Below are 27,756 nucleotides of genomic sequence, written 5' to 3' on the forward strand. Positions count from 1 at the left end.
AGAACTGAAAACTTACAGGTCCCTAGAAATATCTCTGGAAAAGCTGCACAAAACTCCTGAAGCTTGGACAGTGTGCCTTTCACCTTGGAAGCAGAGCCCTACTTTAACAAAGAGTTAAAAGTCAAGAAATAGTCTAGGAAATGTGAAAACAACAGAAAAAAATCTGACCATAGAAAGTTACTGTGGTGTCGAGGGAGATCAAAACACATTCAGACAAAGTCAAAGCTCCTACATCCAAAGCCTCCAAGAAAAAATGTGATTTGATCTCAGGCCATAGAAGAGCTCGAAAAGGATTTTGAAAATCAAAGAAGAGAGGTAGAGGAAAAATTGGGAAGAGAAATGAAAGTGATGCAAGAAAATCATGAAAAACAAGTCAACAGATTGATAAAGGAGACACAAAAAATACTGAAGAAAAGTTACACCTTACAAACAGACTAGGCCAAATGGTAAAAGAGGTACAAAAAGCCAATGAGAAGAAGAATGCCTTCAAAAGTAGAATTGGCCAAATGAAAAAGGAGGCACAGAAATTCACTGAAGAAAACTACTTATAAAGTAGAATTGACCAAATGGAAAAAGAGGTGCAAAAGCTAACTGAAGAAAATAATTCCTTAAAATCCAGAATTGAGCAAATGGAGGCTAATGACTTTGTGAGAAATCAAGAAACAATAAAACAAAGCCAAAAGAATGAAAAAATAGAAGACAATGTGAAACATCTCATTGGAAAAACAACTAACCTGGAAAATAGATCCAGGAAAGATAATTTACCTATATCTAATTGCTTGCCTTCTCAATGAGGGGGGTGGGTGAGGATTGAGGAAGACAGAGAATTTGGAACTCACAGTTTTCAAAAATCAATATTAAAAATTGTTTTTACCTGTTACTGGGGAAAATACTGAACAAATTCAAAAAATAAAGGAAGACTGAGGAAATCAAGAGAAAGTGATGCTTGAACTGCATTGTATAGAAATAAAGGAATTCTTTAAAGTAAAATTGAGGATAAAGTATATTCAAGGCATGAAAGACAGTCAGTGAAAAGGTACCAAGATGGAATATGGAGACTATTGTCTGTGAAGAACAGAGAAGAAGGCCAGTTGGCTGGATGAGTATGTGAAGGAAGTAATGTATAATGAATCTGGGAAGATAGGTTGGGGCCATGCTGCAAAGGGCTGCAAAACTAAACAGAAGAGTTTATACGTAACCCTAGAAGAAATAAGGAGCCACTGGAGATTTCTAAGGAGGGGAATGATGTGGCCAGATCTACACTATAAGAAAATTACTTTGGCTACCATATAGAGGATAAACTAAAGTGGGTAGAGGCTTGAGAATCGACCAATTAGAAGGCTATTGCAAAAATCTAAGTAGGAGGTAATGATGGTCTGAACTAAGGAAGTAATCATATATGCAGAGAAAAGGGGTCAGATGTAAGAAGTATTGAAGGGCAGAAATGACAGGATTTTGCAACTAATTTGATATTTTGTGTGAGAGAAAGTGAGGTGTTGAATTTAATACTAAGATTATGAACCTGGTAGCCAGAAGAGTGATAGTAACTTTGACAGAAAAAGGAAAGTTTGGAAGAGTGAAGTGAAATAAAAATAGAGAAAATGGTGAGTTTTATTTTGTATTTGTTGATTTAGAAGATGTCCAGTAGGAGTAAAACTCAGGGAAGAGACTGGGATTGGACATAATTAGGTGTCATCAGCCTGGAGATGATCATTTAACTCCTGGGAGCTGATAAGGTCACACACAGAGAGAATAAATAGAGGACCAATAATAAAGCCTCAGGAATGCCTAGGTGGCATAATGTAGATGAAGAACCAGCAAAGGAGAATGAGAAGGAACATTAAGCAGACAAGAGGAAAACCAGGAAGGAGCAGAAAACCCAGAGAGGAGAGAATATCCAGGAGATGTTCGATGGTGTCAAATACTGTAGATAGGTCAAGAAGGATGAGAACTTTAAAAATGATCAAGAGATTTAAGAATTAAGATATTATTAGTAATTTTGGGTCGAGGAGTTTCTCTTGTGCAGTGAGTTCAGAATTCAAATTGGAAAGGGTTGTGGCATAAAGGAGAGGAAAAGAAATGAAGGCAGAGTATGTAGAAAATTCTTTATATTTTGATTATTTTCCTTGTATTCATGTATTAATGGCAACTATGTTACATTATGGTTTATTAGGAATGTGTTTGATATTTTTCTTTTTAATATTTGTTAATGATTTCTTTGTGTCCTGTAATATGATGAGTTTTTGTAAACATATTTTGTGATGAAACATACCTTAAAAATGCATATGTTCTCTGTGATTCTTATTTGGAAGATTCTATGTCTTTCCAATAAAAGTCTGTTCAAGTCTATTTTCCTTTACTGTTTTTTCCAGCATCGGAAACATATTTCTATAATATTTCTATTCCTATATTTATTTCTATATTTTTCTCAAATATTTTAAAATTCAATTAGATTTTCCTTTATGAGCTTAGGTGAGTTGTAGGTCACAGCAACATAGATCTGTAACTAAAAGGGACCTCAGAGGTGATCTAGTCTAAACTTCTTATTTTACAAATGAGGGAACTATAGCCAATGGAGGTTAAGTGACTTAACTTGCCCAAGATCACATGGGTTTTATTAGAGGTAGAATTTGAACTGAGTTCCTCTGACTCCAAATTCAGTGCTCTTAATGCTATTGCTCATCACCTGATAAGCTTATAAGCAGAAAATTATTTTCATATTTATCTATCTTGACATGATGTTTTTATCTTACTTGAAATCATAAGTAAAATTTCTGATTTGGGGGAGACTCAATGCATAGTAAAAATATTTTCTAGCCCTTCATTTTTCCTCTGTCTAAATTTTTAAAAAGTGTTTCTTGTATATGGCAAATTGTTAGATTTTATTTTCTTTCATTTCCCAGGGAGTTTAACCCATTTACACCCAAGGTTGTGATTTTTAAGTTAGTGCTGTTTTTTATTTAATTCTTTCGTATTGATTTTACATCACCCTACTTCTACTTTTTTGTTTTTCCTACCTTCTGAGCTCAGTACTTGGTCTCTGTGCTTAATTTTGTTTATGATAATTTGATTCCAGTCTCCTCTCCAACCAGATTCTTTTTCCTACCTCTTGTTATATTGGCCTATCCTAGGTCCCTTTAGTTGAAAGTAATTGTGATTTTCTCTTTCTTTCTTTTTTTGGGGGGGAGGGGAAGGATGCCTTTTTTTCTCAGTCCAAATAAGGGTACAAATCAGAATCCTGCCAACTCTTTTATATTCTCTCCACTTCTACCTCATACTTCGCTTGAGTAACATTCATTTGTTATGCCCTTTTCTGGGAACTTCTTATTTCACCCTTCATGATTCCTTTCTGCTTATAAGTTCTTAAATCAATCTACTATTTATAGTTGGCACTTAAGGTTGAAATTATCGTAATCATCTATTATTAGCTGTACCATTCAACTAAAATCTAAATGGCTCTTGGAGGTAGGCTCCTGAATCTAAACTAACAGGGTACCATTAGTGTGTGTGGCACACTTCATTAGGGTGTAACCCTGGAGAATTTTTTGAAAAAGTTTAAAAGGCAAACATTTATTGACTTCTAATTCATGTAGGACATTATTTTTATTAAGCAAACTAAAGCTAAAACTTAACTAAAGTTTTAAAATTAAATTTTACTTTAAAAATATAAACTTTGCAAAGACTCTTTTTAAAAAAATCATTTAATTCTTACTCTTATCCTAACAACCTTTTCAGCCTTATATTCTTTAGCCCACGAAAGCATCTTTCCACCTAGAACCAGTATTCTTAGCCCTTATTTTGCCAGAAAGAGCCAGCAGTGAAATTTAAGCACACAGAACCAAAGGTGCAAACCTTTAAAATTTTAAAGTTTTTCCTCCTTGCTCATCTATGCTAACTGAAGCCTTAGGGCTATGTATTACAAACTGAACCGTGGAAAACAAAGTGACCAGAGGAGTCAAAGGGGGAAAAATTAGTCAATTTTTCCATGACTGTAACAACAATGCTACTTGCCGCTACTGTGGCTGTGTAAGGCCAATAACACCAGCACACACAGGAGGGCTGCTAGAACAGGTTCCTTCATCTGTTTTTCTAAGGAAAGCAACTTTAAGGGGTTAACAATCTTACTTTAATTAAACATACATATGTCATTCACTTAGTTCAGGGGAAAAACCAGCACCTTGAACTTCAGAGAGAATACAAACAGAAAGTACGAGCATACATTATATAAACAGAGCAAATAAACTCAAATCAGTAGAGAGGCTTCTAACCGTGTAACCATAGCAATACATACAGTAACCAGAGAGAGAGAAGCACCAACGTCTAGGTTTTCAAAGCTGGAAGGGCTCCTTGACGGCTACCCAGAGTCTCCATACCAACACTCTTCCAATGAGTGCGCCCTCTGAGTATATATACACTTCTTTAGGGTCAGAGGGCATCACAACTTTGAGACTCAAACCCATGTGACCTAGGCTTTCATGTGATTTAAGCAGGTCATCAAAGAGTCAATTCAATCAAAGACTCTTGATTGAAACAAAGGCAAGGCTCAATCAAACGCACTTGATCTCCTTAGTGCTGAGAAGCACTCAAACAAAAAATAACAAAAAGTCCCACTTTGCTTGCCATTACATTTGAAAGGCAAAACTCATCAAAGGTACTTGATTGCATCAGTGCTGAGAAGCACTCCAAAACAAAAGACAAAAGGTCCCAGTTTACCTGCTGGTTCAAACAAAGGTGAAACTCTGCCTTAGCATTCCAAAAGAGAAAACAATAAAAAAAAAGTCCCACCCTTCTTACCATTACACTGACCTACCTGCAGCCACCTGATGTCCCTGGGCAGGAGCCTTTTAGGAGTGTAAGAAGGAATGCAAAGCTCCCTCCTGACCCAGATATTGTTGTTCCTGACTCAGAACCAAAGCAGGGCAGGCAGTAATATGCAGAGTTCAGAAGACGATTGTTGAGAAGGCTTCAGACCTCCAAGATGGCAAAGTCACTGGATATGTCTCCTTCTTCCTTCCACACTAGAACCTTGGAGAAATGAAGGAGTAGGCATAAGTATGAAGTGGAGAAGGAAGTAGGAGTATCAGTGCTGGTGACTGCCGAAATCATCCAAAAACCCTCACAGACTAGGAGTGCTCTTCTAACTTTTAGAAGGCTCTAGATCCTAAGCATCAAGGTGAGAGAGGGTTGCTGCACATTAGAATGTGTCTGGGCACACTCAACACACCCCGTATGCAAGTCTATATAAGGGACATCTTGGGCAGGAACATTTGGGCTAAAACTGGTAACATAATGACACCACTAAAGACATCAGCAATAACTTCTGTCCTGTGAGGAACTTCCTAATGATTGAGATCTAAGACTCTCTCAGGGTTGCATTATCTTATTCCTAATGAGAGTATTATCTCTCTCTGTCTCTCTGTCTCTGTCTCTGTCTCTCTCTCTCTCTCTCTCTCTCACACACACACACACACACACATTCTTCTATGTATATTTTCTCTGATTTCCATTTATTGCTATCAACTTGGATAGATGGGTTTCTTTGCTAAAACAAAACCAAAAAAACCTCCTATTCTGATTTTGTACATTCTCATCCATCCCAAGGCTATCCATTTTTTCTCCATCTATTCCTATTGTTTGTAAGCAATGATAGTAATAATAATAATAATAGTTAGCATTTAGATAACACTTTACCATATCTCATTTTATCTTCTCATCAACCCCTAGAGGTGGATGCTATTATTATCCCTATCTTACAGATCGGGAAACTAAAGCATACAGAAGGTAAATGACATAATGCTATGAGGCTGGATTTGAGTTCAGGTCTGCCTGACTCAAGGTCTAGCACTGTACCACCTTAGCTGCCTTTAAGTTCACTTAAGTGTGATGAACTTAAAGAAATGTAGTTTCTGTGAAGTTGTCTCACTACCGAGTCCTTACAAAATGTAATATCTGCCTCTTTGTTCTCTCTGCATAGATTATACTATTCCCAAACCAGTCTTGATATCCCATATTGAAGAAGGAAAGGAGCCAATCTTCAAGAATCTGCGAAACTTGCAGACAAGTGTGAGACCAATCCAATCTGGCGCTGATGAGCTACGTAACTCTGACAGCACTGAGGAACAGCAATCTGGAGATGATGGGCTATGCAGCTCCAATAGCATTGGGGAACAGCAGTCTGTCTCTGGTAAGTGGGAAGGGATTAAGACCTTGTGGCAAAAGAAAGCATTTTTAAAGAAAAAGAAAGCATTTCAGTAAAACAAATCAAAATTTTAAAAAGTCTGACAGTATCTTTAATGTTCCACACCATTTGCATTGAAGAGAAGGAGGGAAATTTTCTCTATATTTCATTGCCAAACCTGGTAAATACAAAGTTCAATTTCAGAATTGTTTGTTTTTGTATTTTTTTTCCTTTCCATTTACCTTGTTGTAGTTTTGTGTGTTGTTTTCCTGGTTCTTACTTAAGTCCTCCTATGCTCCTCTATATTCTTCCTATCTAACATTTCTTACAACACTAGAATATTCCATAATATTCATATATCACAGTTCGTTTAGCAATTTCTCTAGTGGGTAGGCATTTTTTTGTTTGTAGTTCTTTACTATTCAATTAAATTCAATAGACAATTTATTAAGTGCCTATTGTGTTGGGCATTGTGCTAATCAATAAGGGTACCAATAAGAAAAAGATAGTCTCTTTTCTCAAGGACATTACAATCTAATGGGGAAAAAGAACACACAAAAGGAAGCTGGAAAGTGTTTAGGGGGTAGGGGAAGGAGATGGATGGACATCAGGAGGTGGCCAGGATGGGAGCATCTTGTTCTGTGGAATTGAAACCAAACAGAACTGCAGATAGAAAGTAAACACAAAAAAGTAAATCACAAAAAGTGCTGCTTTGAATATTTTGGTGTATATGGGAGCTTCCTTTTTGTCTCTGACCTCCTTAGGGGATGCGCCTACCAGTTTATTAAATAGTCCCTTCCCCTGACAGACCCTTTAAGGATGACTATTTCTATCTTTTTCATCTTTGCCAATTTGATGGGTGTAATTATTATTAATTATTATTAATGATTTGGAACAATATTTCATTTGGCTTTCAATTCTTTTAAGAGCTGTTTGTTCACATCTTTGACAATTTATTCACTGGAGAATGGTCTTATATATTTGTGCTAATTTCCTATGTATCTTGAATGTTAGTTCCGTATCAGAAAGATCTGATACAGAGGTAATTCACTAACTTCAAGCAATGGTAGAACATAGCCTAGGGAAGGAAATCAACCATGGCTAGACTCAAATGTCTCTTCTTTGAGAATTGTACTCTTGAGGAGGTAGAACCAAGATGGAGGAATACAAGCAGCAACTCAGCTAAATTCTTACAACATTCCCCTCCAAACAACTTTAAAATAACTCCTGAAATCAGATTAACAACTTCAACAAAGTTGCAGGATATTAAATAAACCACATAAATTAGTATTTCTATATATCACCAACAAAGTCCAGTAGCAAGAGATAGAAAGAGAAATTCCATTTAAAATAATTGCAGACGGGGGTGGGAGTGGGGGTGGGGGTGGGTGGGGGGGGTGGAGCCAAGATGGCGGCAGGTAAGCAGGGACTAGAGTGAGCTCCATACCGAGTCCCTCCAAAAACCTATAAAAAATGGCTCTGAACCAATTCTAGAATGGCAGAACCCACAGAACAGCAGAGGGAAGCAGGGCTCCAGCCCAGGACAGCCTGGATGGTCTCTGGGTGAGGTCTATTCCACACGGAGCTAGGAGCTGGGAGCTGGGAACGGAGTGGAGCAGAGCCCAGCCTGAGCAGCGTGGAACAACCAAACTTGGAGTCAGGCGGATGGGGCCCCTAGCGCCCTGAATATGTGAGCTGCAGCAGTTACCAGACCCCTCAACCCACAAACACCAAAGACTGCGGAGAAGGTTAGTGGGAAAAACTGCGGGAGTGGAAGGAGTTCGCAGTTCGGCTTCCAGCCCCGGGGGCAGCGGAGGTGGGGCAGCTACAGTTGCTGCTGCTTCTGGCCCCAGGCCCACCTGGTGGGAGGAATTAAGTGGCGGATCAGAGCAGGAGTGCAACAGCCTGCTGAAGATCTAAGCCCAGTCTGGACTGGGGGTCCTTGGGGAAGGAGGAGTGCGGCTCTGACAGAGCTGGCACCTCCCCCCCAAACGTGGAACATAGAACTCGTTAGTCTACAAGCAGTCATACCCCACTAAAAAACTCAAGGGTCAAGTTAGTTGGTTGGGAATATGGCCAGGTAGCGAAAGCACGCCCAGATTCAGTCTCAGACTTTGGATTCTTTCTTTGGTGACAAAGAAGACCAAGAAGACAACAAAGTCATAGAGCCTACAACAAAAGCCTCCAAGAAAAACATGAACTGGCCCCAGGCCATAGAAGAACTCAAAAAGGAGTTGGAAAAGCAAGGTAGAGAAGTAGAGGAAAAATTGGGAAGAGAAATGAGAAGGATGCGAGAAAACCATGAAAAACAAGTCAATGACTTGCTAAAGGAGACCCAAAAAAATACTGAAAAATACACTGAAGAAAACAACACCTTAAAAAACAGACTAACTCAAATGGCAAAAGAGCTCCAAAAAGCCAATGAGGAGAAGAATGCCTTGAAACGCAGAATTAGCCAAATGGAAAAGGAGGTCCAAAACACCACTGAAGAAAATACTACCTTAAAAATTAGATTGGAGCAAGTGGAAGCTAGTGACTTTATGAGAAATCAGAATATTATAAAACAGAACCAAAGGAATGAAAAAATGGAAGACAATGTGAAATATCTCATTGGAAAAACCACTGACCTGGAAAATAGATCCAGGAGAGATAATTTAAAAATTATTGGACTACCTGAAAGCCATGATCAAAAAAAGAGCCTAGATACCATCTTTCAAGAAATTATCAAGGAGAACTGCCCTGATATTCTAGAGCCACAGGCAAAATAGAAATCGAAAGAATCCATCGATCGCCTCCTCAAATAGATCCCAAAAAGAAATCTCCTAGGAATATTGTTGCCAAATTCCAGAGCTCCCAGATCAAGGAGAGAATACTGCAAGCAGCCAGAAAGAAACAATTTGAGTATTGTGGAAACACAAGCAGAATAACCCAAGATCTGGCAGCTTCTACATTAAGAGATCGAAGGGCTTGGAATACAATATTCCAGAGGTCAATGGAGCTAGGATTAAAACCTAGAATCACCTACCCAGCAAAACTGAGTATCATGTTCCAAGGCAAAATATGGAGTTTCAATAAAATAGAGGACTTTCAAGCTTTCTCAGTGAAAAGACCAGAACTGAATAGAAAATTTGACTTTCAAACACAAGAATCAAGAGAAGCATGAAAAGGTAATCAAGAAATGGAAATTGCAAGGGACTTACTAAAATTGAACTGTTTTGTTTACATTCCTACATGGAAAGATGATGTGTATGATTCATGAGACCTCAGTATTAGGGTAGTTGAAGGGAATATGCATATATATATATTTATGTATATATATAAGTGAATGTGTATGTATGTATATATCTATGTGTATATGTATGTGTGTGTATGTATGTGTATATATGTGTGTTTATGTGTGTATATATATATATATATGTAAAAGAGAGAGAGCAGACACAGGGTGAGTTGAAGATGAAGGGAAGATATCTAAAAGAAATAAAATGAAATTAAGGGATGAGAGAGCAACATACTGAGAGAGGGAGATAGGGAGAGATAGAATGGGGTGGATTATCTCGCATAAAGGTGGCAAGAGGAAGCAGTTCTGTGGGAGGAGGGGAGAGGGCAGGTGAGGGGGGAATGAGTGAACCTTGCTCTCATCAGATTTGGCCTGAGGAGGGAATACCATACATGCTTAGTTGGGTATCTTACCCCACAGGAAAGAAGAGGGAGGAAGATAAAAAAAAATAAAAGGGGGGGGATGATGGAGGGGAGGGCAGATGGGGGTGGAGGTAATCAAAACAAACACTTGGGAAAGGGGACAGGGTCAAGGGAGAAAATTCAATAAAGCGGGATGGGTTGGGAAGGAGCAAAATGTAGTTAGCCTTTCACAACATGAGTATTGTGGAAGGGTTATACATAAGGATACATGTGTGGCCTAGGTTGAATTGCTCAACTTCTTAGGGAGGGTGGGTGGGAAGGGAAGAGGTGAGAGAATTTGGAACTCAAAGTTTTAAAAACAGATGTTCAAAAACAAAAAAAAAGTTTTTGCATGCAACTAAAAAATAAGATACACAGGCAATGGGGCGTAGAAATTTATCTTGCCCTACAAGAAAGAAAGGGAAAAGGGGATGACAGGGGAGGGGGGTGATAGAGGGGAGGCCTGACTGGGGAACAGGGCAACCAGAATATATGCCATCTTGGAGTGGGGGGGAGGGTAGAAATGGGTAGAAAATTTGTAATTCAAACTGTTGTGAAAATCAATGCTGAAAACCAAATATGTTAAATAAATAAATTTAAATAAAAAATAATAATAATAAAAAAATAAAATAAAATAATTGCAGACAATATGAAATACTTGGGAATCTACCTGCCAAGACAAACTTAGGAACCATATGAACAGTTATAAAATATTTCACACAAATAAAGTCAGATCTAAACAATTGGAGAAAAAATAATTGCTCATGGGTAGACCAAGACATATAACAAAAATGGAGGTGGACAACATTTTCCATTATAAGTCCTTTGAAATTGTCTTGGTTCATTGTATTGCTGAGAATAGCTAAATCATTCACTGCTGATCACTGTACGATATTGTTTTTACCATATATAAGGTTCTTCTGGTTCTGCTCATTTCATTTTGCATCAGTTCATGTAAGTCTTCCCAGGTTTTTCTGAAGGCATCTTGCTCATCATTTCTTATAGCACAATAGTATTCTATCACAATCATATACCACAGTTTGCTTAGCCATTCCCCAATTGATAGCCATCCCCTCAATTTCCAATTCTTTGCCACCACAAGAGCTGCTATAAATATTTTGTGCATATAGGTTTTTTTACATTTGCTTTGATCTCTTTGGAATACAGATCTAGTAGTGGTATTGCTGGGTCAAAGGGTATGCACAGTTTGATTACCCTTTGGGGTATAGTTCCAAATTGTTCTCCAGAATGGTTGGATCAGTTCACAACATCACCAACAGTCTGTTGGTGTCCCTATTTTTCCCTCCAACCTTTGTCATTTTCCTTTTCTGTCTTATTAGTCAATCTGATATGTGAGGTGGTACCTCAGAGTTGTTTTAATTTGCATTTCTCTAATCATAGTGATTTAGAGCTTTTCTTCATATGACTATAGATAGCTTTGATTTCTTAATCTGAAAACTGCTTATTCGTATCCTTTGACCACTTATCAACTGAACAATGACTTGTATTCTTATAAATCAGTTCTCTATATATTTGAGAAAATAGATTTTTATCAGAGAAACTTGCTGTAAAATCTTGCACCCGTACCCCTGTTTTTGGCTTTTCCTCTAATCTTGGTTGCATTGATTTTGTTGTGCAAAATCTTCTTAATTTGATGCAATCAAAATAACCATTTTATATCCTGTAACACTCTTTGTCTCTTATTTGGTCATAAATTCTTCCCTTATCCATAAATCTGACAGGTAAAATATTCTATGCTCCTCTAATTTGCTTGTGATATCGCCCTTTATGTCTAAATCATGTATGCATTTTATCTTGATCTCGGTAAGTAGTGGAAGATGCTGGTCTGTACCTAGTTTCTGCCAAACTTTTTTCCAGTTTTCCCAGCAAGTTTTTCAAATGGTGAGTTCTTGTCCCAAAATCTTGGATCTTTGGGTTTATCAAACACTAGATTGCTATGGTCATATGGTGCGTATTATGTACCTAGTTTGTTCCATTGATCCACCACTCTGTCTCCTAGCCAGTATCTTGATGATAATTGTTTTGTAACATAGTTTGAAATCTGAAACTGCTAGGATGCCTTCTTTAACATTTTTTTCATTGATTCTTTTGATATTTCTAACCTTTTGTTCTTCCAAATGAATTTTGTTATTAATTTTTCTAGCTCTATAGAATAATTTTTAGTGATTTGATTGGTATGGCATTGAATAAGCAAATTAATTTAGATAGAATTGTCATTTTTATTATATTGGCTTGGCTTACTCATGAGCAATTACTTTTTCTCCAGTTGTTCAGATCTGACTTAATTTGTATGAAGTGTTTTATAATTGTGTTCATATGGTTCCTGGGTTTGTCTTGGCAGATAGATTCCCAAGTATTTCATATTGTCTTCAATTATTTTAAATGGAACTTCTCTTTCCTATTTCTTTCTGCTGGACTTGGTGATATAGAAATGCTGATTTATGTGGGTTTATTTTATATCATGCAACTTTGCTGAAGTTGTTAATTTGATTTCAGAAGTTATTTTAAAGTTGTTTGGAGGGGAATATTGTAAGAATTTAGCTGAGTTGCTGCTTGTATTCTTCCATCTTGGTTCTACTTCCTCAAGATTACAGTTCTTGAAGAAGAGACATTTGAGTCTAGCCATGGTTGATTTCCTTTCATAGGTTATGTCCTATCATTGCTTACAGTTGGTGAATTACTTTAGATTAAGCCAAAGGCAGAACACCTTGTCTTAGATCAATACAACTTGAGAAGCAGACACCAATGCAGTAATCTAGTCCTTTCATTTCTCTATTTTAAGTTGTTTTTAGTATGGAAATAAATAAGATCATATCTGTGTGGTTGTTTGCCCAAACGGAGCTCTTTGAGAAACAGAGCTAAATTCATATCAGAGACTTCCCTCTATGCAGCAGAGGAATATAATTTCTCCTTTCTGAATAATGTTTCTATTTGCATTTATTACAGGAAGCCTTTCCTGAGCCCAGTGGTAGAAATGAGGGATGAATGCAATAACATGATCTCTGTATTGTATTTCACAAGTCTAAGAAAATTAGCACTGATATGGTTTCTGAACTTTCTGTTGCAACCTATGGTCCAGTCACTGTGTTTATCTGGGGCTCAAGGAATTGGATACAGGCAGTTTTCATTTTTGCGCTGGCTTATTTAATTCATGACTATATTGTCTTAATTCTTTCTCAGTAAGTTCTCTACATCCTATATATGTTTGGCATGTTAACAAAAGGACTTTGCACAGGGAAAAACTATAGCTTTAGGAAGGACACTTAGTGGGGTGGGGGATAGTGAGGTGGAACAATACCTGGATTTTCAAGATAGCCCAGGTCACAGTTGGATTCACTTTTACTTTCTCATAAGTAGTTCCTTAACCCCATTATAGATTAGACGTGAGTAATAATTGGACCTTTGCTCTTTCTTTCAGGAAACCAGGGAGTTATGCAGCTAAAAGCAAAGGAATGCAATTTTGGTGGTCCTCGAAACCAAGACTTATCTGGATCATCATCAGCTAAACAGGGAAATGTTTTCTGCAGGCCTAACCGAAGAAACACCTTGAGAAACCTCTCCTCCCAAAACAGAGAGCCTTCAGTTCCAGAAGCTAATAGCACTAAGGGATCCACTGAGAGGGTAGAAGAGGAACATCTGGGGACCGTCAGTTGTCAGGAAGCCCCCAATGGGCATAGATTCTATCCCTGCCATGTGTGTGGGAAAAGCTTCCAGTTCAAAGGTCACTTGGTAAAACACCAAAGGAGCCACTCAGACAACCAATGCCAATGCCCAAAGTGCAAGAAGAAATTCAGCAGGCAATCTGACCAGAGACAGAAAGGAAAGAACAAAAAAAAGAGAAGGTACAGAAAAAGAATCTATGAGTGCAGTGAGTGTGGCAAGAGCTATGGCTTGAAGAAGAACCTGAATGCCCATCAGCGTAAGCACAGTGGGGAGGATTTCCTTCAGGAATCTGAAAAGAATAAGAACTTCACCCACAAGGTCAACCTAAAGAGGCCTGAGCGCATACGCAGCAGGAGGAATGTCTTCACTTGTAGGGAGTGTGGGAAAAGCTTCTGCCAGGAGTCTTACCTGCGAACCCATCTAAGCCTGCATAAGGAGGAAAAGCTGTTCGTCTGTGGTGAGTGTAACAAGTGCTTTTCTTATCAGTACAAGTTTATTGAACACATCAGAGTTCATACTGGGGAGAAGCCCTTCCAGTGTACCAAATGTGGAAAGAGCTTCCGCCTGAAGGTCAATCTGAAGATCCACACGAGCCTGCATAATGGGGTCAATCCTTACCGTTGTAGTGAGTGTAAAAAGACCTTTGCTCACAAATCAAGCCTCGTTAAACATGTGAGAAGACTTCATAGACTGGATAGGCCTTTTAAGTGTCCCGAGTGTGACAAGACCTTCAAAAGGAAGACCACCATGAGACTCCATTATGGTTTACACAAAGGGGAAAGACCATTCCCTTGCACAAAATGTGACAAATGCTTCAGCCAACAAATTAAACTCACTGAACACATGAGAGTCCACACTGGGGAGAAACCTTACCGGTGTCCTGAATGCGGTAAAAAATTTCGCCTGAGGAGAAGTATGATTGCCCATCATAGTGAACACAGTGGGATGAAGTCCTTCATCTGTGGGGAGTGTGGCAAAAGATTCCTTATGCAGTACATGCTCACTGAACACTTCAGGGTCCACAGTGGGGAGAAGCCCTTCCAGTGTGGTGAATGTGGTAAGAATTTTACCCGTAGAACCAACTTGAATGCCCACATGCGTATTCATACTGGAGAAAAGCCATTCTCCTGTAGCCAGTGTGGCAAATGTTTTCCTCATCATTCTAAGCTTGCTCAACACCTTCAAGTGCACAACAAGGGAAAAACCTTCCAGTGTCCTGAATGTGACAAAAGCTTTCGCCAGAATAGAAGTCTAAAGGCCCACATGAGCCACCACAGTGGGGAGAAGCCTTTTACTTGTAAAGAGTGTGGCAAAAGCTTTGCCTTGCAGCATGTCTTCAATGAACACATCAGGGTTCACAGTGGGGAAAAGCCCTTCCAGTGTCCTGAATGTAGCAAGTGCTTCTATAGGAAGGCTACCATGAAGGTCCATCAGAACAGACATAAGCAGAAAAAGTCATACCCATGCCCCAAATGTGAAAAGTGTTTTTCCCAGCGTTGTGAACTCACTGAACATGCTAAATCTCACCAAAAAAAGGAGGCCTTCCAGTGTTCTGAGTGTGACAAGAGCTTCTCTCAGGAAAAATCTCTGAAGGTTCATGAGAGTCTGCACAAAGGGGAGAATACACTTTCCTGTGATGAATGCGGTAAGAATTTCACCCGGAAGTGTGAGCTGAGTAGACACATCAAGATCCACACTAGGAAGAAATCCTTCCCATGTCCTGACTGTAAAAAGATCTTTGTCCATAAGTCATCTTTGAGGGCACACCACCACATACATAAGAAGGAAAGACCATTCTTATGTTCTGATTGTGGCAAGAGCTTTGCTTATGTGGGTGCATTCAATACCCATACTGCAGCCCATGCGAAGGAGAAAGCCAAGAGTTCCAGGTCAGAGAAGAATTCCAGATCAGAGAAGAGTTCTAGATCAGAGAAGAGTTCCAGGTCAGAGAAGAGTTCTAGGTCAGAGAAGAGTTCCAGGTCAGAGGTGGTCCCCATTAGTTCCAACTCTTTGGACCAGTGAGCATCATTAGAGTTAATTTTAAGTATAAGTCCATAATTTGATGGGAAGCTATACTAGGATGCACACCAGCCAGATGTGTGGATGGTTCAGAAGAAATGGAAGGCTGAGTAGATCCAAGAATCTGAGAGACCATGAAGAGCCTTCCTTACATTGAAGCCTCTCTTTGCCCTTTCCTAAGAATGTCCTTTCATTTGAGTTCTTATTGCTCTTATTGACTGATATCTTTAGTGCCTTCTAAAGGTGTGGACAACCCTATACCCATTGCTCCTTTTTTCCTCCTCTCCTTCTCCAGGAATTTCATAACCTTATACACAGAGAACATACTAAAAAAGACCATGAATGAAGACATGGGAAGGGGTTGAAGCTCTTCTCTAGCTTAACCTAGTCTCATTTCCTTTTCCTAGAATTCTTTGATTAAACTTGACAGGATCTTTCCTATGAAGTTAATAATTTCTGCTAGGGAGCAGATTCTTGAGGGATAGCTAACTCTATCTGTTTTTTTTAAGTAATGACATCATCCCAATTTTTAGGATAATTATCCACTTAAGTCTTAATCACTCCCTTCAGAATTGGATTAAACCTTTCTACCAAGAAATGACATTGCTGGTGACAAACAGTAGACTTTATATTTAACATGACTTTATTTCCATAGGTATTTGTCACTTCTGAAAAATCTATTAGGATCACTAAAGAAAATCCCAGATGAAAAAAATTCAGTAAAACCTTGGTCATTTTTTGTTCCTTAGTGGAGGCCAACACTAGTGCAAGAATTGTTTTGTTTTGTTTTAATGGTAAGTGGACTTAAGGAACACACCTACTAGACCTATATACTCTATGGAAAAATTTCCCTAAGAATAGGCAAATAAGGCTTTAGTTTGATGTTTACTTTTGAACATTCTCAAAAGACTTACAACTTTCCGTCACCTGCTGTGTTATCTTAGACCAGGAGAAATTTAGCAACTACCTTCTGATTTTTAATCCTTAGATGATTATCTACATGTATATAAGTATATATACATATATATATGTATATGTGTTTGTGTGCATGCATATACAAATATATACATATAGATCTATCTAGAGAGATAGATCTGTTTCTATACATAGTAAATGATGACCAATTCACAACTCTTTTACGTACTAAACATTTCCTTCTGGTGTCTCCCTAATAACACTTAGTTCACAAAGTTTGAACTGGAAAAAATCTTCTTAACTGACTACTTTCTAATTACTTGCCTTTTTGAAGCCCACAGCTAATGATAAAACTAACTTGAGACTGATGACCAAAGATTACACATTATTCTTCCCTATAAATTTCTTGAAATTTGGCCTCTGCTTTTTATTCCTAAAGGGATAAGTCTCTTTCCACACACCTCTCCGCTTAATATTTTAAAACACAGTTGAACAGAATTCTTTTAAAATTAGGATTTTAATAATGGTACAAAGAAAAAAAACAGATGTATAAATTTCATTAGGAAGATCAGAAAAGTTGTATTTGGACCAAGCTAGAAATAGCCTGCAGAGTCTTCAGTCAGCAAATATTTATTTTTATATCCTGCTATGTACAAAGGACCACTGCTAAGTAGTGTGAGGATTTTAAAAGAGCTTCTGCCATTGAGTACTTTATAATCTAGTGGGAGAGGGAAAACATATACGTAAAAAACATGAAGTATACAAAGGTATAAGTAAAGTGGTAGAAATAATTTCCTCTTGGTGGTTGTAGTAGAAGAAAGGCAATGGGCACAGTGGCAAGAACATTGGACTTAGGAGTCAGAAAATCTGGGCTTAAATTAAGGAGCAAAACCTATTTATTTGCTGTGTATAAGCAACCTATTTGAAACAAATCTTTATGCAAAGTTTTAAAAAGGTATTTGTAGTATAATGGCCTAGTACTTTCCACAGGATCAAAAACCCTATCAATAAGCACTCATGATATAGCTGAATCTAGTTAGAAAGCAATAAGGATCTTTGAAAATATCAAAATCACACTTAGTTGAGTTGTATAAAAAGTAGAGATGACAGGAACATGAATTATGAAAAGTTGGAGAAACAGCGTATGATTCATATTTCTCTCGCTTACGCATCTGATTTTAGTTGCTTCAAAATCCAACTCTTTTCTGTTTTGGTCAAATAAGTACTTGATCCTGAATGCATCCCTTGGTTATTGAGTGCATCTACTCACTGGACTCTTCTAACATAAACGCTTTTTAATAAACCCGTATTATAAGAAGATTTGTGTTAAGAGCAAACCAAAATTCAATCCAATTGGATAAACAGATAAAAACCTACAATTATAAATATACAAATGAAATATAATAAATATAAGGAACAATTAAGTAGAAGGAATTATGCCAGGTTCTGGAGTGAGGAATTTTGACAAAGCCAAAATTGAGCTGGATTTGGAGTCTAAGAGTTAAATCTTGGCTTGAATCTTGGTTCTGCTACTTTGCTACCTGTATGACTTTGAGTAAGCTGCCCTGGACCTCAGTTTTTTCACTGTAAAATGAGAGGGTCACTTTAGATCAGTGGTTCTCAAACTTTTTGGTCTCAAGACCCCTTTAAACTCTAGGAACTCCCTCGATCCTAATAAGCTTTTGGTTATATGGGTTGTATCTGTTGATACATACCGTAGTAGAAATTAAATTGCCTTAGTGTTATTATGAAAATAGTTTTGACCATGAGAACCCTCCTGAAGGGATCTGCAACCTCCAGGGACACTGCACCACAGTTTGAAAACCATTGCTTTAGATGATCTCTAAATTCCCTTCCCATCTCTAAATCTGTGATCCTATAATTATGCTTTACAGGAGTTTTTTTGAAAGCCAAAATGACAATCATTATCTCAGAAAAGGCAATTAAAAATAGGTTTGGTTAAGAGAAACAGAAACTGCTATATGCTTGAAGATATTATAGATAATGAGTGATATAGCTTCTGAGTATTTAAAGAAAAAAGTAAATGAATTTTAAGTCCTAAATATTAAGACACTAATTGTTGGGGCCTTTCAAATTTAGAGGACTCTAATAAATAAGCAAGAAGTTAGAGATATGAGAAAAATTTTCCTTTCAAAAACTAAAACTAATGGTCATCTTTAGGAGTATACCTGTTTTGCAGTATTACATATCATCTCTGCAAAAACCAATCATATGATAGGGCATAAGGAACTCATAAATAAATGCACGAAACACCAAGTGGATGAAGAATGCATATTGTTCAAACTAGTATATGCAGTTATATGTAAAACTTATAAACCTTGTCCATCAATCTGGAATGGAAATCACACATAGATAATTGAAAAGGAGACAGAGAACAAGTTGGATTGTTGTTGGGAAGTTGCAAAGTTTTAATGACCCAAAGCTTCTCCCTGAAACAGATGCTAATCTTCAGATGATGTTGTATGGTTGACAGTCATAGACATCTACAGTCTTCAAAGAATTAAGATGAGGATCACTTAAAGGGTAGTGGAGAAGAATACAGTGGGTATGAGTAGGCTGCAACATGTTATGAACCAGGAATTATTCAAGGGAAGTGGTTTAACAGGTTTCATCAAATTAATATTTGGTCAGATAAAAGATGAGCCAGTCATATAGTAAGAGGAAGGGACAACCAGGGAAGGGGACCCATAGTTTCTATTTTGTAGCCATAAAATGGGAAGAGTACACAAGGAAGGCCCCCAGCATGTTGGGATTTACTATTGTTGTACAATCAAATCAGTGTTTTATAAGTTTTTCATGTTTCTGTGATAAAGCTGTGTGTATATGTATATATACATATATATGGCTTATATGTATATGTTCACTGGTGTTAATTGGGTTTGGAGGTTATTGTCTCTGTTTCCAGTAATTTGGTGTTGTCTGAATAGAATCAAAGGACAATGGGTATTTGAAGTTCAGCTCTTTTGCTTTCCATGTATATGCCATTTATATGTCCATTCTATATGCCTCAGGGTCATCATCTGTAAAATGAGGGCATTGGACTCAGTGATTTCTAAGGTCCCTCAAGCCCTAAATTTATGATTCTAAGAGTTTAGAGAGAACGAATTTCATTGAGAGAACTCTCTGATTGTTATGAGTAAAGTAGGAATAAAAGATTCTTTTCATTTTATTATAGTGAAACATTTATAAAATTTCCTATTAGAAAATTTTATCAGACTTTTCTCCTAATGCCAGGCCAACATAATATTAGTTGAGAAGGATTATATAGGCCACTGTAAATTTGTGTATCAATATGTGAATCTGTATGAAGAATTTTTTTCCATATAAGAAATCAAAAGGATGGCTGAAGTTGTAGTTTCTAAACTTATCTGTATATTTTATATATTTTATTTCTTCTATATGCATGCTTTTAATATTTGTTGGGTCAGAAGTTTTAATAGGCTAGAAAATGGTCTTTGGCTTACGAATTAGAACTATTTAATGTTTTCTAAGCTTATGTCTATGTTTTGCATTTTAATTTTATCTCTTCCATAGGTAGACATGATTTTATTTGATGTTAATTTGATGGGTCACAAATTTTAATAGGATAGAAAATGGCTTTTGGTTTACCAGTTAGAGCTATTTCATCATTTTGGGAATTCAGACTTCTCTCAGTGGCATAATGGGATACATTGTCATTGATGACAGAAGGTCCCCTATGTAGGGGTAGGAATTCAGGGAACGATTTGAGTATTTAGACCACTGATCCAAGGATGGTAACAGAAGCTATACTTTGTTCTAGGTAAAAAAAAATTGAAACGTTATCCCCAGAAGAACAAAGTGTAGAAAGGGATCAGAATGCAGGGAGCCAAGAGCCTAAAGGTGTAGTATGTCCCTTTCCCCCGCCTTTGCTTTTTCACTGGTAGTTTGTTCTGCCATGTAAAGGTCTGTTTTAAAATCAAAGGAGAGCTTCTAATTGTTTTATCCTCCAACATAAGTGAGATTTTAACGTAATTATTTTTGTTCATGAGCCCCAGAAAAATCAAAGATCTCTCAACATTCAACTGTGATTTTATTTTCCTTTTTCAGGAAAAGTAACTGCTGCAGTTGTCACATGGTTGTGAAATCAGTTCTTGCCATAGGCTCTGTCTTTAATTTTTTCCCTTTTATCTCCATATCCTGCCTCTTCTCTTTCCTTTTGTTTAGAGCTGAGGTTTAATCCTTAGTCAAAAGTAATGAGTAGAGATTACATTCCAGGCGTGGGGAGCAGCCAGGACAAAGGCATAGAGAAAGAGGTGGAATACCACGTGTGAGAAACAGACAAAAAGCCACCTTAGCTGGATTATAGAGGGCAAGAGGAAAGAGGCTGGTGATATAGATTGGAATAAGGTTGTGAAGGACCTAAAAAGTTGAATAGAAGAATTTATATCTGATCCTAGAGGCAATTAGGAGCCCCTGGAGTTTACTAAGTGAGTGACATAGTAAAACCTTAGCATAAGGAAAATCACTTTGGCAGCCTTCACTACACATATACATGTGTAGTATGGTTTGGAGTGCCAGAGACTTAAGGTAGGAAACTCAATCAGGAAGCCATTGCAATAGACTAAGGAAAAGGTGAGGAGGGCTTGAAATGAAGTAGTGGTTGTGTGAGTATTAAGACAAGGATGGATGCTAGAGATGTCGGAAAGGTAGAAATGGCAAGATCTGTTAACTGATTGGATAGATGAGGTGATGAGAATTGAGAAGTGGAAAATAACACCAAGGTTACAAACTTGGGAAACCAGAAGAATAGTGCTGCCCTAGATAGAAATGGGGGAAAGCCAAAAGAAGTAAGTTTGGGGGGCAGGGTGGGAAATAATGAGTTCTGTTTTGGACATACTGAATTAGATATGTCTATGAGACATTCAGTTTGAAATGTCTAATAGACAGTTAGTAGATGATACAATGGCCTCAGTCTTTGATACATCAACAGAAAGAGAAGTAACTGTAGGGTCTTGATCTCTGCTTATATAAAGACTAATACAAAGTTTCCATTTATCACAGAACTAAGATATGTAATGTAGCTGCAAATTCTCACCCTTATATAGGAGACTTCATATAAAGACAGTGATGTTTGCATTACTATATATATTTATGTACATATATATATTTCTATTGCAATACTTTGGCTTATCAAATGTTTAATAACGTATATATTTGTACTTAGAGACACAGATAGATATATTAATATTTAAATATATTATATATTATATTATAGTATACAAATACATATATACTTTTGCCTACCTACTGCATGCCAGGACTTTTAAAAGTTTTTTAAGAGACCTTACAAGGCCTCTCCCTCCTTGCAATTGCAATCAGCAATTGACAAGGCCATGTTAAGTAGCCATCTTCACATGTGTGGTGTGAACTATACATTTGCTAGGCCAACTACAAGCTAGGCTAATCCTCTCCACCAATTCCCCACCCCTCCCCACATAATGATATCCAAAGACCTTGTGATACAGAACCAGAAGCCAAGAGAAAAAATTGCACCTACCTTATCAATTAAAATATTGGCCAACCCAAAGTGGGAAAGAGGAAATCAGAGCTAGCACTCTAAAAAGCTGACCCCCCTTGCCCCCCACCAAGTACAAAGTCATAAAGACAGAGTCATCATGTATACTGTCTCACAGATGTTCTGTGCCTTGTGTCATGTTTCACCTTAATTAAGGACCAGCTGCTGTGGATGTGTGTCCTTGATGTTTTGTTGAATTAAAATAAAGACATTTAAATATGAGTATTGCTTTCATTTCTACGATGATGGAGCATATGATTTTTTTCAATGAAGTATAGAATTAGAAAATGGGAAGTGAGTGGTCATTCCCATTAATCTTATATGCCTACCTACTGCAGAGCTAAAGCCTCTCTTGATAACTTATCTTAATGCAAATTTAGTGAGGTTCAGGATACCAAGGCCCAGCGCAAGGATACATGGAGCTAGGGAAACAGCATAGAGCTGTATATAGCCTGTATGAGCTGGCAAGAGCTGATTATTAAATATTCAATGTGAGCATTTGTTGCAACAATTCAGCTAGCAGCTGTTGTGGGGTGCAAGACCAGCAACTGGAGCTGCCAGCACAGGTTCTTTAGTCTGCTTTACTAAGGAAAGCAACATTAAGGGGTTATCAATCTTACTTTAATCCAACATACAAATATCATTTACTTAGTTCAGGAAGAAAAGCCAGCAATCTGAACTTCAGAACAAATACAAACAAATTACAAACATACATTGGAAACAGACCAAATCATAATTCATAGTTACCAGGAAAGCATCAACATCTGGGTACATAAGCCGGGAGGCTCTTAGAAAGGCTGCCCAGAGTCCTACGCCACTCTTTCAGTGGCTGAGAGCCCCAAGGGAGAACGCCAACCTCTGGGTTTATATGTTCTGTTCAGGGTCAAAGGCATCACCACATGCAACTCACCCATGTGATCTAAAAGCGTCACAAACATGCGACTTAAACCCTCATGGACTAAAAGCCTCTGACGTCACAAACATGTCACTCAAACCCATGCAAACCAGGCTTTCCCTTGAGGCAAGAAGGTCATCCAAGACTCCTAATCTAATCAAAGGAACAAACACCAAACTCTTCAAGGGTACTTGATTAAGTGCTAAAAGCCCGCCCTAATTACTGATACAGCATTTCCACCTCAGAAATTGGCAAATGCTATTTCACAGATTATTGTCTTGATTGGAGTAGCTAAGTCTTTCACAATTGTATCCTTACAGTATTGCTGTTACTGTGTACAATGTTCTCCTGATTCTGCTCATTGCATTTTCCATCAGTTCATATAAGACTTTTCAGGGTTTTCTTAAACCATTCTGCTCATCATTTCTTATAGCACAATAGTATTGCATCACAATCATATACCAGAACTTGTTCAGCCATTCCCCAAATGATGGCCATCCCCTCAATTTCCAATTCTTTGCCACCACAAAAAGAGCTGCTATAAATATTTTTGTGCATATAGGTCCTTTTCCTTTTTCTTTGATCTCTTTGGTAGAGTATCCCAAAGAGTAGTGGTATTACTGGGTGGAAGGGTATGCACAGTTTTATAGCTCTTTGAATATAGTTTCAAACTGTTCTCCAGAATGGTTGGACCAGTTCATAACCCAACCAACAGTACATTAGTGTTCCTATTTTTCCACATCTCCCTCCCATCTCCCTATCCCCCAGTATTTCTGACATCAAACCATTAACTACTCTGAGTCTAGTCATCTAGTCACGTCTGAATCTCTCCTATAGTTAAAATCTAATCCATGTCTCTCTATCTTCTCCTCAAGAATAGCATGAGATACTTTATCAAAAGTCTTATTAAAATCTAGGTAAACACATCCAGAGCATTCTCATGTGCTTATTTCATAATCCTATAAAAAAAATACTAAGTTCATCTGGAGTGACCTGTTCTTGGTGAAGTCATATAGGCTCTTTGTATCACTGATTTCCTTTCTAGGCATTTGTCAACTATCTCTTTAATGACCCTTTGTTAAAATTTCCCAGGAATCAAAATCAATCTCATCAGCCCATAGGTTGCAGACTGAATTCTTTACTTAAAAAAAAAAACAGGATAACATCTGTCCTTCTCCAATCTTGTGATACTTCTTCCATTTTCAGATATTGCCAACAGCAGCTCAGCAAATTAGGTCTGCCAGGTTTTTTTGTTTGTTTGTTTTTTTATTATTCAAGGGATAGAGTTCATCTGAGCCAAGATGACTCAGATACTTAAATACTGACTTAAATACCTCAAGGTTAGCTACACGTCCCTTTACTGTGCCTCTTTTCTTGTTTTGTGTATCAATTCTTCAACTTTTAGTAACTTTCATTTCTTTATTTTCAGCGTAAAACGTTCTCCTTGGCAGAGAAAATAGAAACAAACTAAGAATTGAGAAAGTCAAATCAAGACGCATTTATTAAATACCTATTATGTGCCAGTCACTATGATAAACTCTGCCTACACTTCTTCTTTGTATCCATCACACCATTTGGCGTCATAGTTAGTTGTGTACTTTTCTCTCCACCCCTGCCCATCTACCCTCCTTAACCCTCCCCACACACAGAGACTGTGAACTGCTTGATGCTAGAGTCTTGGTCATATTTATTTCTATCTTCTCACATAGCCAACTTAGCACAGTTCTTACTCATGCATCGATGGAACTGCATTTAAAAATGTAAACACCATTCTTAGCTCACAAGCTGTACAAAAAAAAAACAAAAACAAACCAAAAAACTGTAGCCGGGCTGGATTTGGCCTTGAGGCTGTAGTCTGCCTGATGCCTATGTAACCTCATCAGCGTAAGTGCTCCTTCTAACAGTGAAGATGCCAACTCCTTCAAACCTTCTCATCCTGTGGTCCACTCAAACTTCCTCTAGTTCTTTCAATATGTGGGATCTACCTGTCATAACTTTTACATCACCTTGTTGTTTTGGTTTTTTTTTTTTTTTGCAGGGGGGAAGGCAGGGCAGTGTGGTTAAGTGACTTGCCCAAGGTCACACTTGGCTAGTGTGTCAAGTGTCTGGGGCAGCATTTGAACTCAACTCCTCCTGACTCCAGGGCCAGTGCTCTACCCACTGTACCACCATATATACATATGCATACCTTGTTTTTTTTTTTAAGTGATCATAGCAAATCTCTTATAAACTTATTGACTCAACTGATGTTTTTCTTTTTTTTTTCTGCTTTTTAAATTACACTCCCAAATCTTCTGTCCTCATGTTCTGCAGATGAGTTTGTTTTCTAAGTCAGTACACATAGGTCACACTTAATATAGGTTTTAAAAAGTAAACTTTTATTAATATATTTTGTTTTAATATGCCTTACATTTCTCCCTGTATCCTTCCCTCTCCTAGAGAGACATTCCATATTTTTTTAAAAAGAGAAAAAAGAGAAATCAACAAAACTGATCAACACATTGAATAAAAATCTGACAAAATATTCAGTGTTTCATACCCATAGAACTCTTCTAGGCCCTGTCCCAACTCTCTGTAAAGGAGACGGGAGAGGTGTCCTTTCATAATCTCTTCCTTGGGACCATTCTTATTCTTTGTAATTTTTCAACATTCATTTTTTTCTTAATAAATAGTTCAGTTCGATCCAATGAACATTTATTAAGCACTACTATGTGCCAAACACTGGAGATACAAAAAAAGGCAAAAGAGCTTACAGTCTAATGGGAGAGACAACATGGAAACAAATACATACAAAACAAGATATATACAGGACAAATAAGAAATAATTAACAGAGGGAAGACATAGAATTAAGAGGGGTTGATTATTGAATTCGGATATGTTATCCACTTCCTAAGGGAGAGATGATGGACTCAAGATGCGGAATGAGGAATGCTTCGGGACATGGCCAATGCTGGATACTTATTTTGCATGAGTAGGCCTATTTGTTAGAAGAGTTTTGTTTTTTTCCAAGAGGGCTGGGTGGCATGAGGAGAGAAAACATATTTTTGTTTATTGAAAAAATAAAATTTAATCTGGTGCAGCTTTAGGTCTCCCCAGGCTGAGGTCCCCTGGATATCTACCAGCGACTCCAAGGCCAATCAGGTGATGTAAGCGGCTTTGAGGGATGCTTCGGAGAACCCCAGAGAAGAGATTCCCACCACCCCGGCCGCAGTTGGATCTTTGGCCCCGGACTCCTCCGACACGCCTTTATTCCTCCACGCTGGAGGGGGAGCTGTGTCAGGATCCCCGCTAAGTGGCAGCGTCCCAGGCTGCTGCGGAGCTGGAGTCCCAGGATGCACCGCGTGTACCCGGCAACTGCTGCGGGTTACAAGGGGATATCAGCTGGGGCCGGGGCCCGGGCCGGGCCGCTGGTGCTCAGGCGCCGGGGGCAGCCCAGCTCGGGGCCGGCCCTCCGGGGGCTCAGAGCGGCCCGGGACGAGCTCGGCTCGCCCGTTCCTGCCCCTGGCTCCGCGTCCTCCGCTCTACGGCCCTTTCCCCGGCCGGACATCCTGGGCCGGGCCGCTGGCGGAGCGGGGCGGGAGGAAGGAGGAGGAAGGGCCAGAGCCTCTGCAGCCCTTCGCGCCGCAGCCTCCCCGGGGCCCAGGCTCGACACCGAGGGCCATGGCCGCGGCGGCGCCTGCTCCGGTGAGACGTGCCCCGGCGCGGGCCCAGCTGGGGAGCGGGCTGGCGGGGGCAGGAGCGCAGCAGCCCCCGGGTATCCCCGCGTTGTTGCGGCGTCCAGGCGCTACAGACCTGGGCTGCTCCCGGGCAGTGATTTCTAGTTCTTCCCTTCGCCTGAACGCTAAGAACAGCCCGGTTCAGATGGGCAGTCACCGGGCTGGCCGAGCCGGGAGCGCCCCCGAGCTGCCAGGGCACCCCGTCATTGGGGCTGGGGAGGCGGAGGCAGCGGTGGAGCAGCGAGTCCTGCGCTCGAGGAGCTGCCGGGGGGGAGGGGGGTGGGTGGCGCGGGGGGCGCAGGATTCACACCAGAGCTCAACCTTGAGGTTGCAGAGAGGAGCTGAGGGGGGTGGGCTGCGGGCTGCGTTCAGGAGTAGAGGACAAAGGTCAGGTTCAGGCTAGTTTGGTTGGTCCGTAGAGTTCGGGGGCTGCTTGGTCCGGTGCAAAGTTCTGGCTCTGCAGAGGGGGAAAGAACGGGGCATGTTTCACTTGAAGACAAGACTTGGAGGGTGGGTGAGAGGGTGATCTATCGCTCTCTTGTAAGTAGTTGAAGCTGGGTTTCTTTTTTTTGTAGCATTTAACTATTTAAAGCACTTTATTATAAGCGTTATTTAACCATTAGTGTCCCAAAACCCCCCAAGAAGGCTTATTATCTAGGCTGTGATATGCAGTTGGACAATGCATAACCATCAACCTGGCATCTTCCCCTTCTCATAAACCTGTGTTTCCAGACATATCTCCATTCACACATTATGTGGATAACTCCCACCCCACCGCCAAAATTCAATTCCTATGAGAAGAGAAAAGGAATGTAGCCTGGGCAAGTCACTTAACATCTCTGGACCTCAGTTTCCCCATTTGTAAAATGATATGATTGGACCAGATAGCTTTCAAAGCCAGTCGCAGACACTTGTGTGACCCTGGGCAAGTCACTTAACTTCCGTTTGCCTGTTTCCTCAACTATAAAGTGGGAATAATTATAGCAGCAACCCCTCGGGGTTGTTGTAAGGATCAAATGAATAATATTTGTAAAAAAAAATACTTATAGCAGTGCCTCGGATATAGTGGGCATTATAAATGCTTCTCCTTTCTTCTTCTGAGGGCCATTCTAA

The 27,756-nt window shown here is 39.0% G+C and overlaps 1 protein-coding gene across 1 annotated transcript in view; it reads left to right on the forward strand.

The window, feature by feature from the left end:
• The window catches only part of LOC118850954 (zinc finger protein 850-like), a 48,821-nt gene that overhangs the window by 11,180 nt on the left and 9,885 nt on the right, over positions 1 to 27,756 (forward strand). The window contains exons 3-5 of the mRNA XM_036760565.1: positions 5,975 to 6,184; positions 13,296 to 15,483; positions 26,110 to 26,611. Coding sequence (XP_036616460.1) covers positions 5,975 to 6,184; positions 13,296 to 15,483; positions 26,110 to 26,611 — 2,900 coding nt within the window. The remainder of the gene's footprint in view (positions 1 to 5,974; positions 6,185 to 13,295; positions 15,484 to 26,109; positions 26,612 to 27,756) is intronic.

This window comes from Trichosurus vulpecula, chromosome 5 (genome assembly GCF_011100635.1).
Source record: "Trichosurus vulpecula isolate mTriVul1 chromosome 5, mTriVul1.pri, whole genome shotgun sequence".
NCBI classification, from domain to species: Eukaryota; Metazoa; Chordata; class Mammalia; order Diprotodontia; family Phalangeridae; genus Trichosurus; species Trichosurus vulpecula.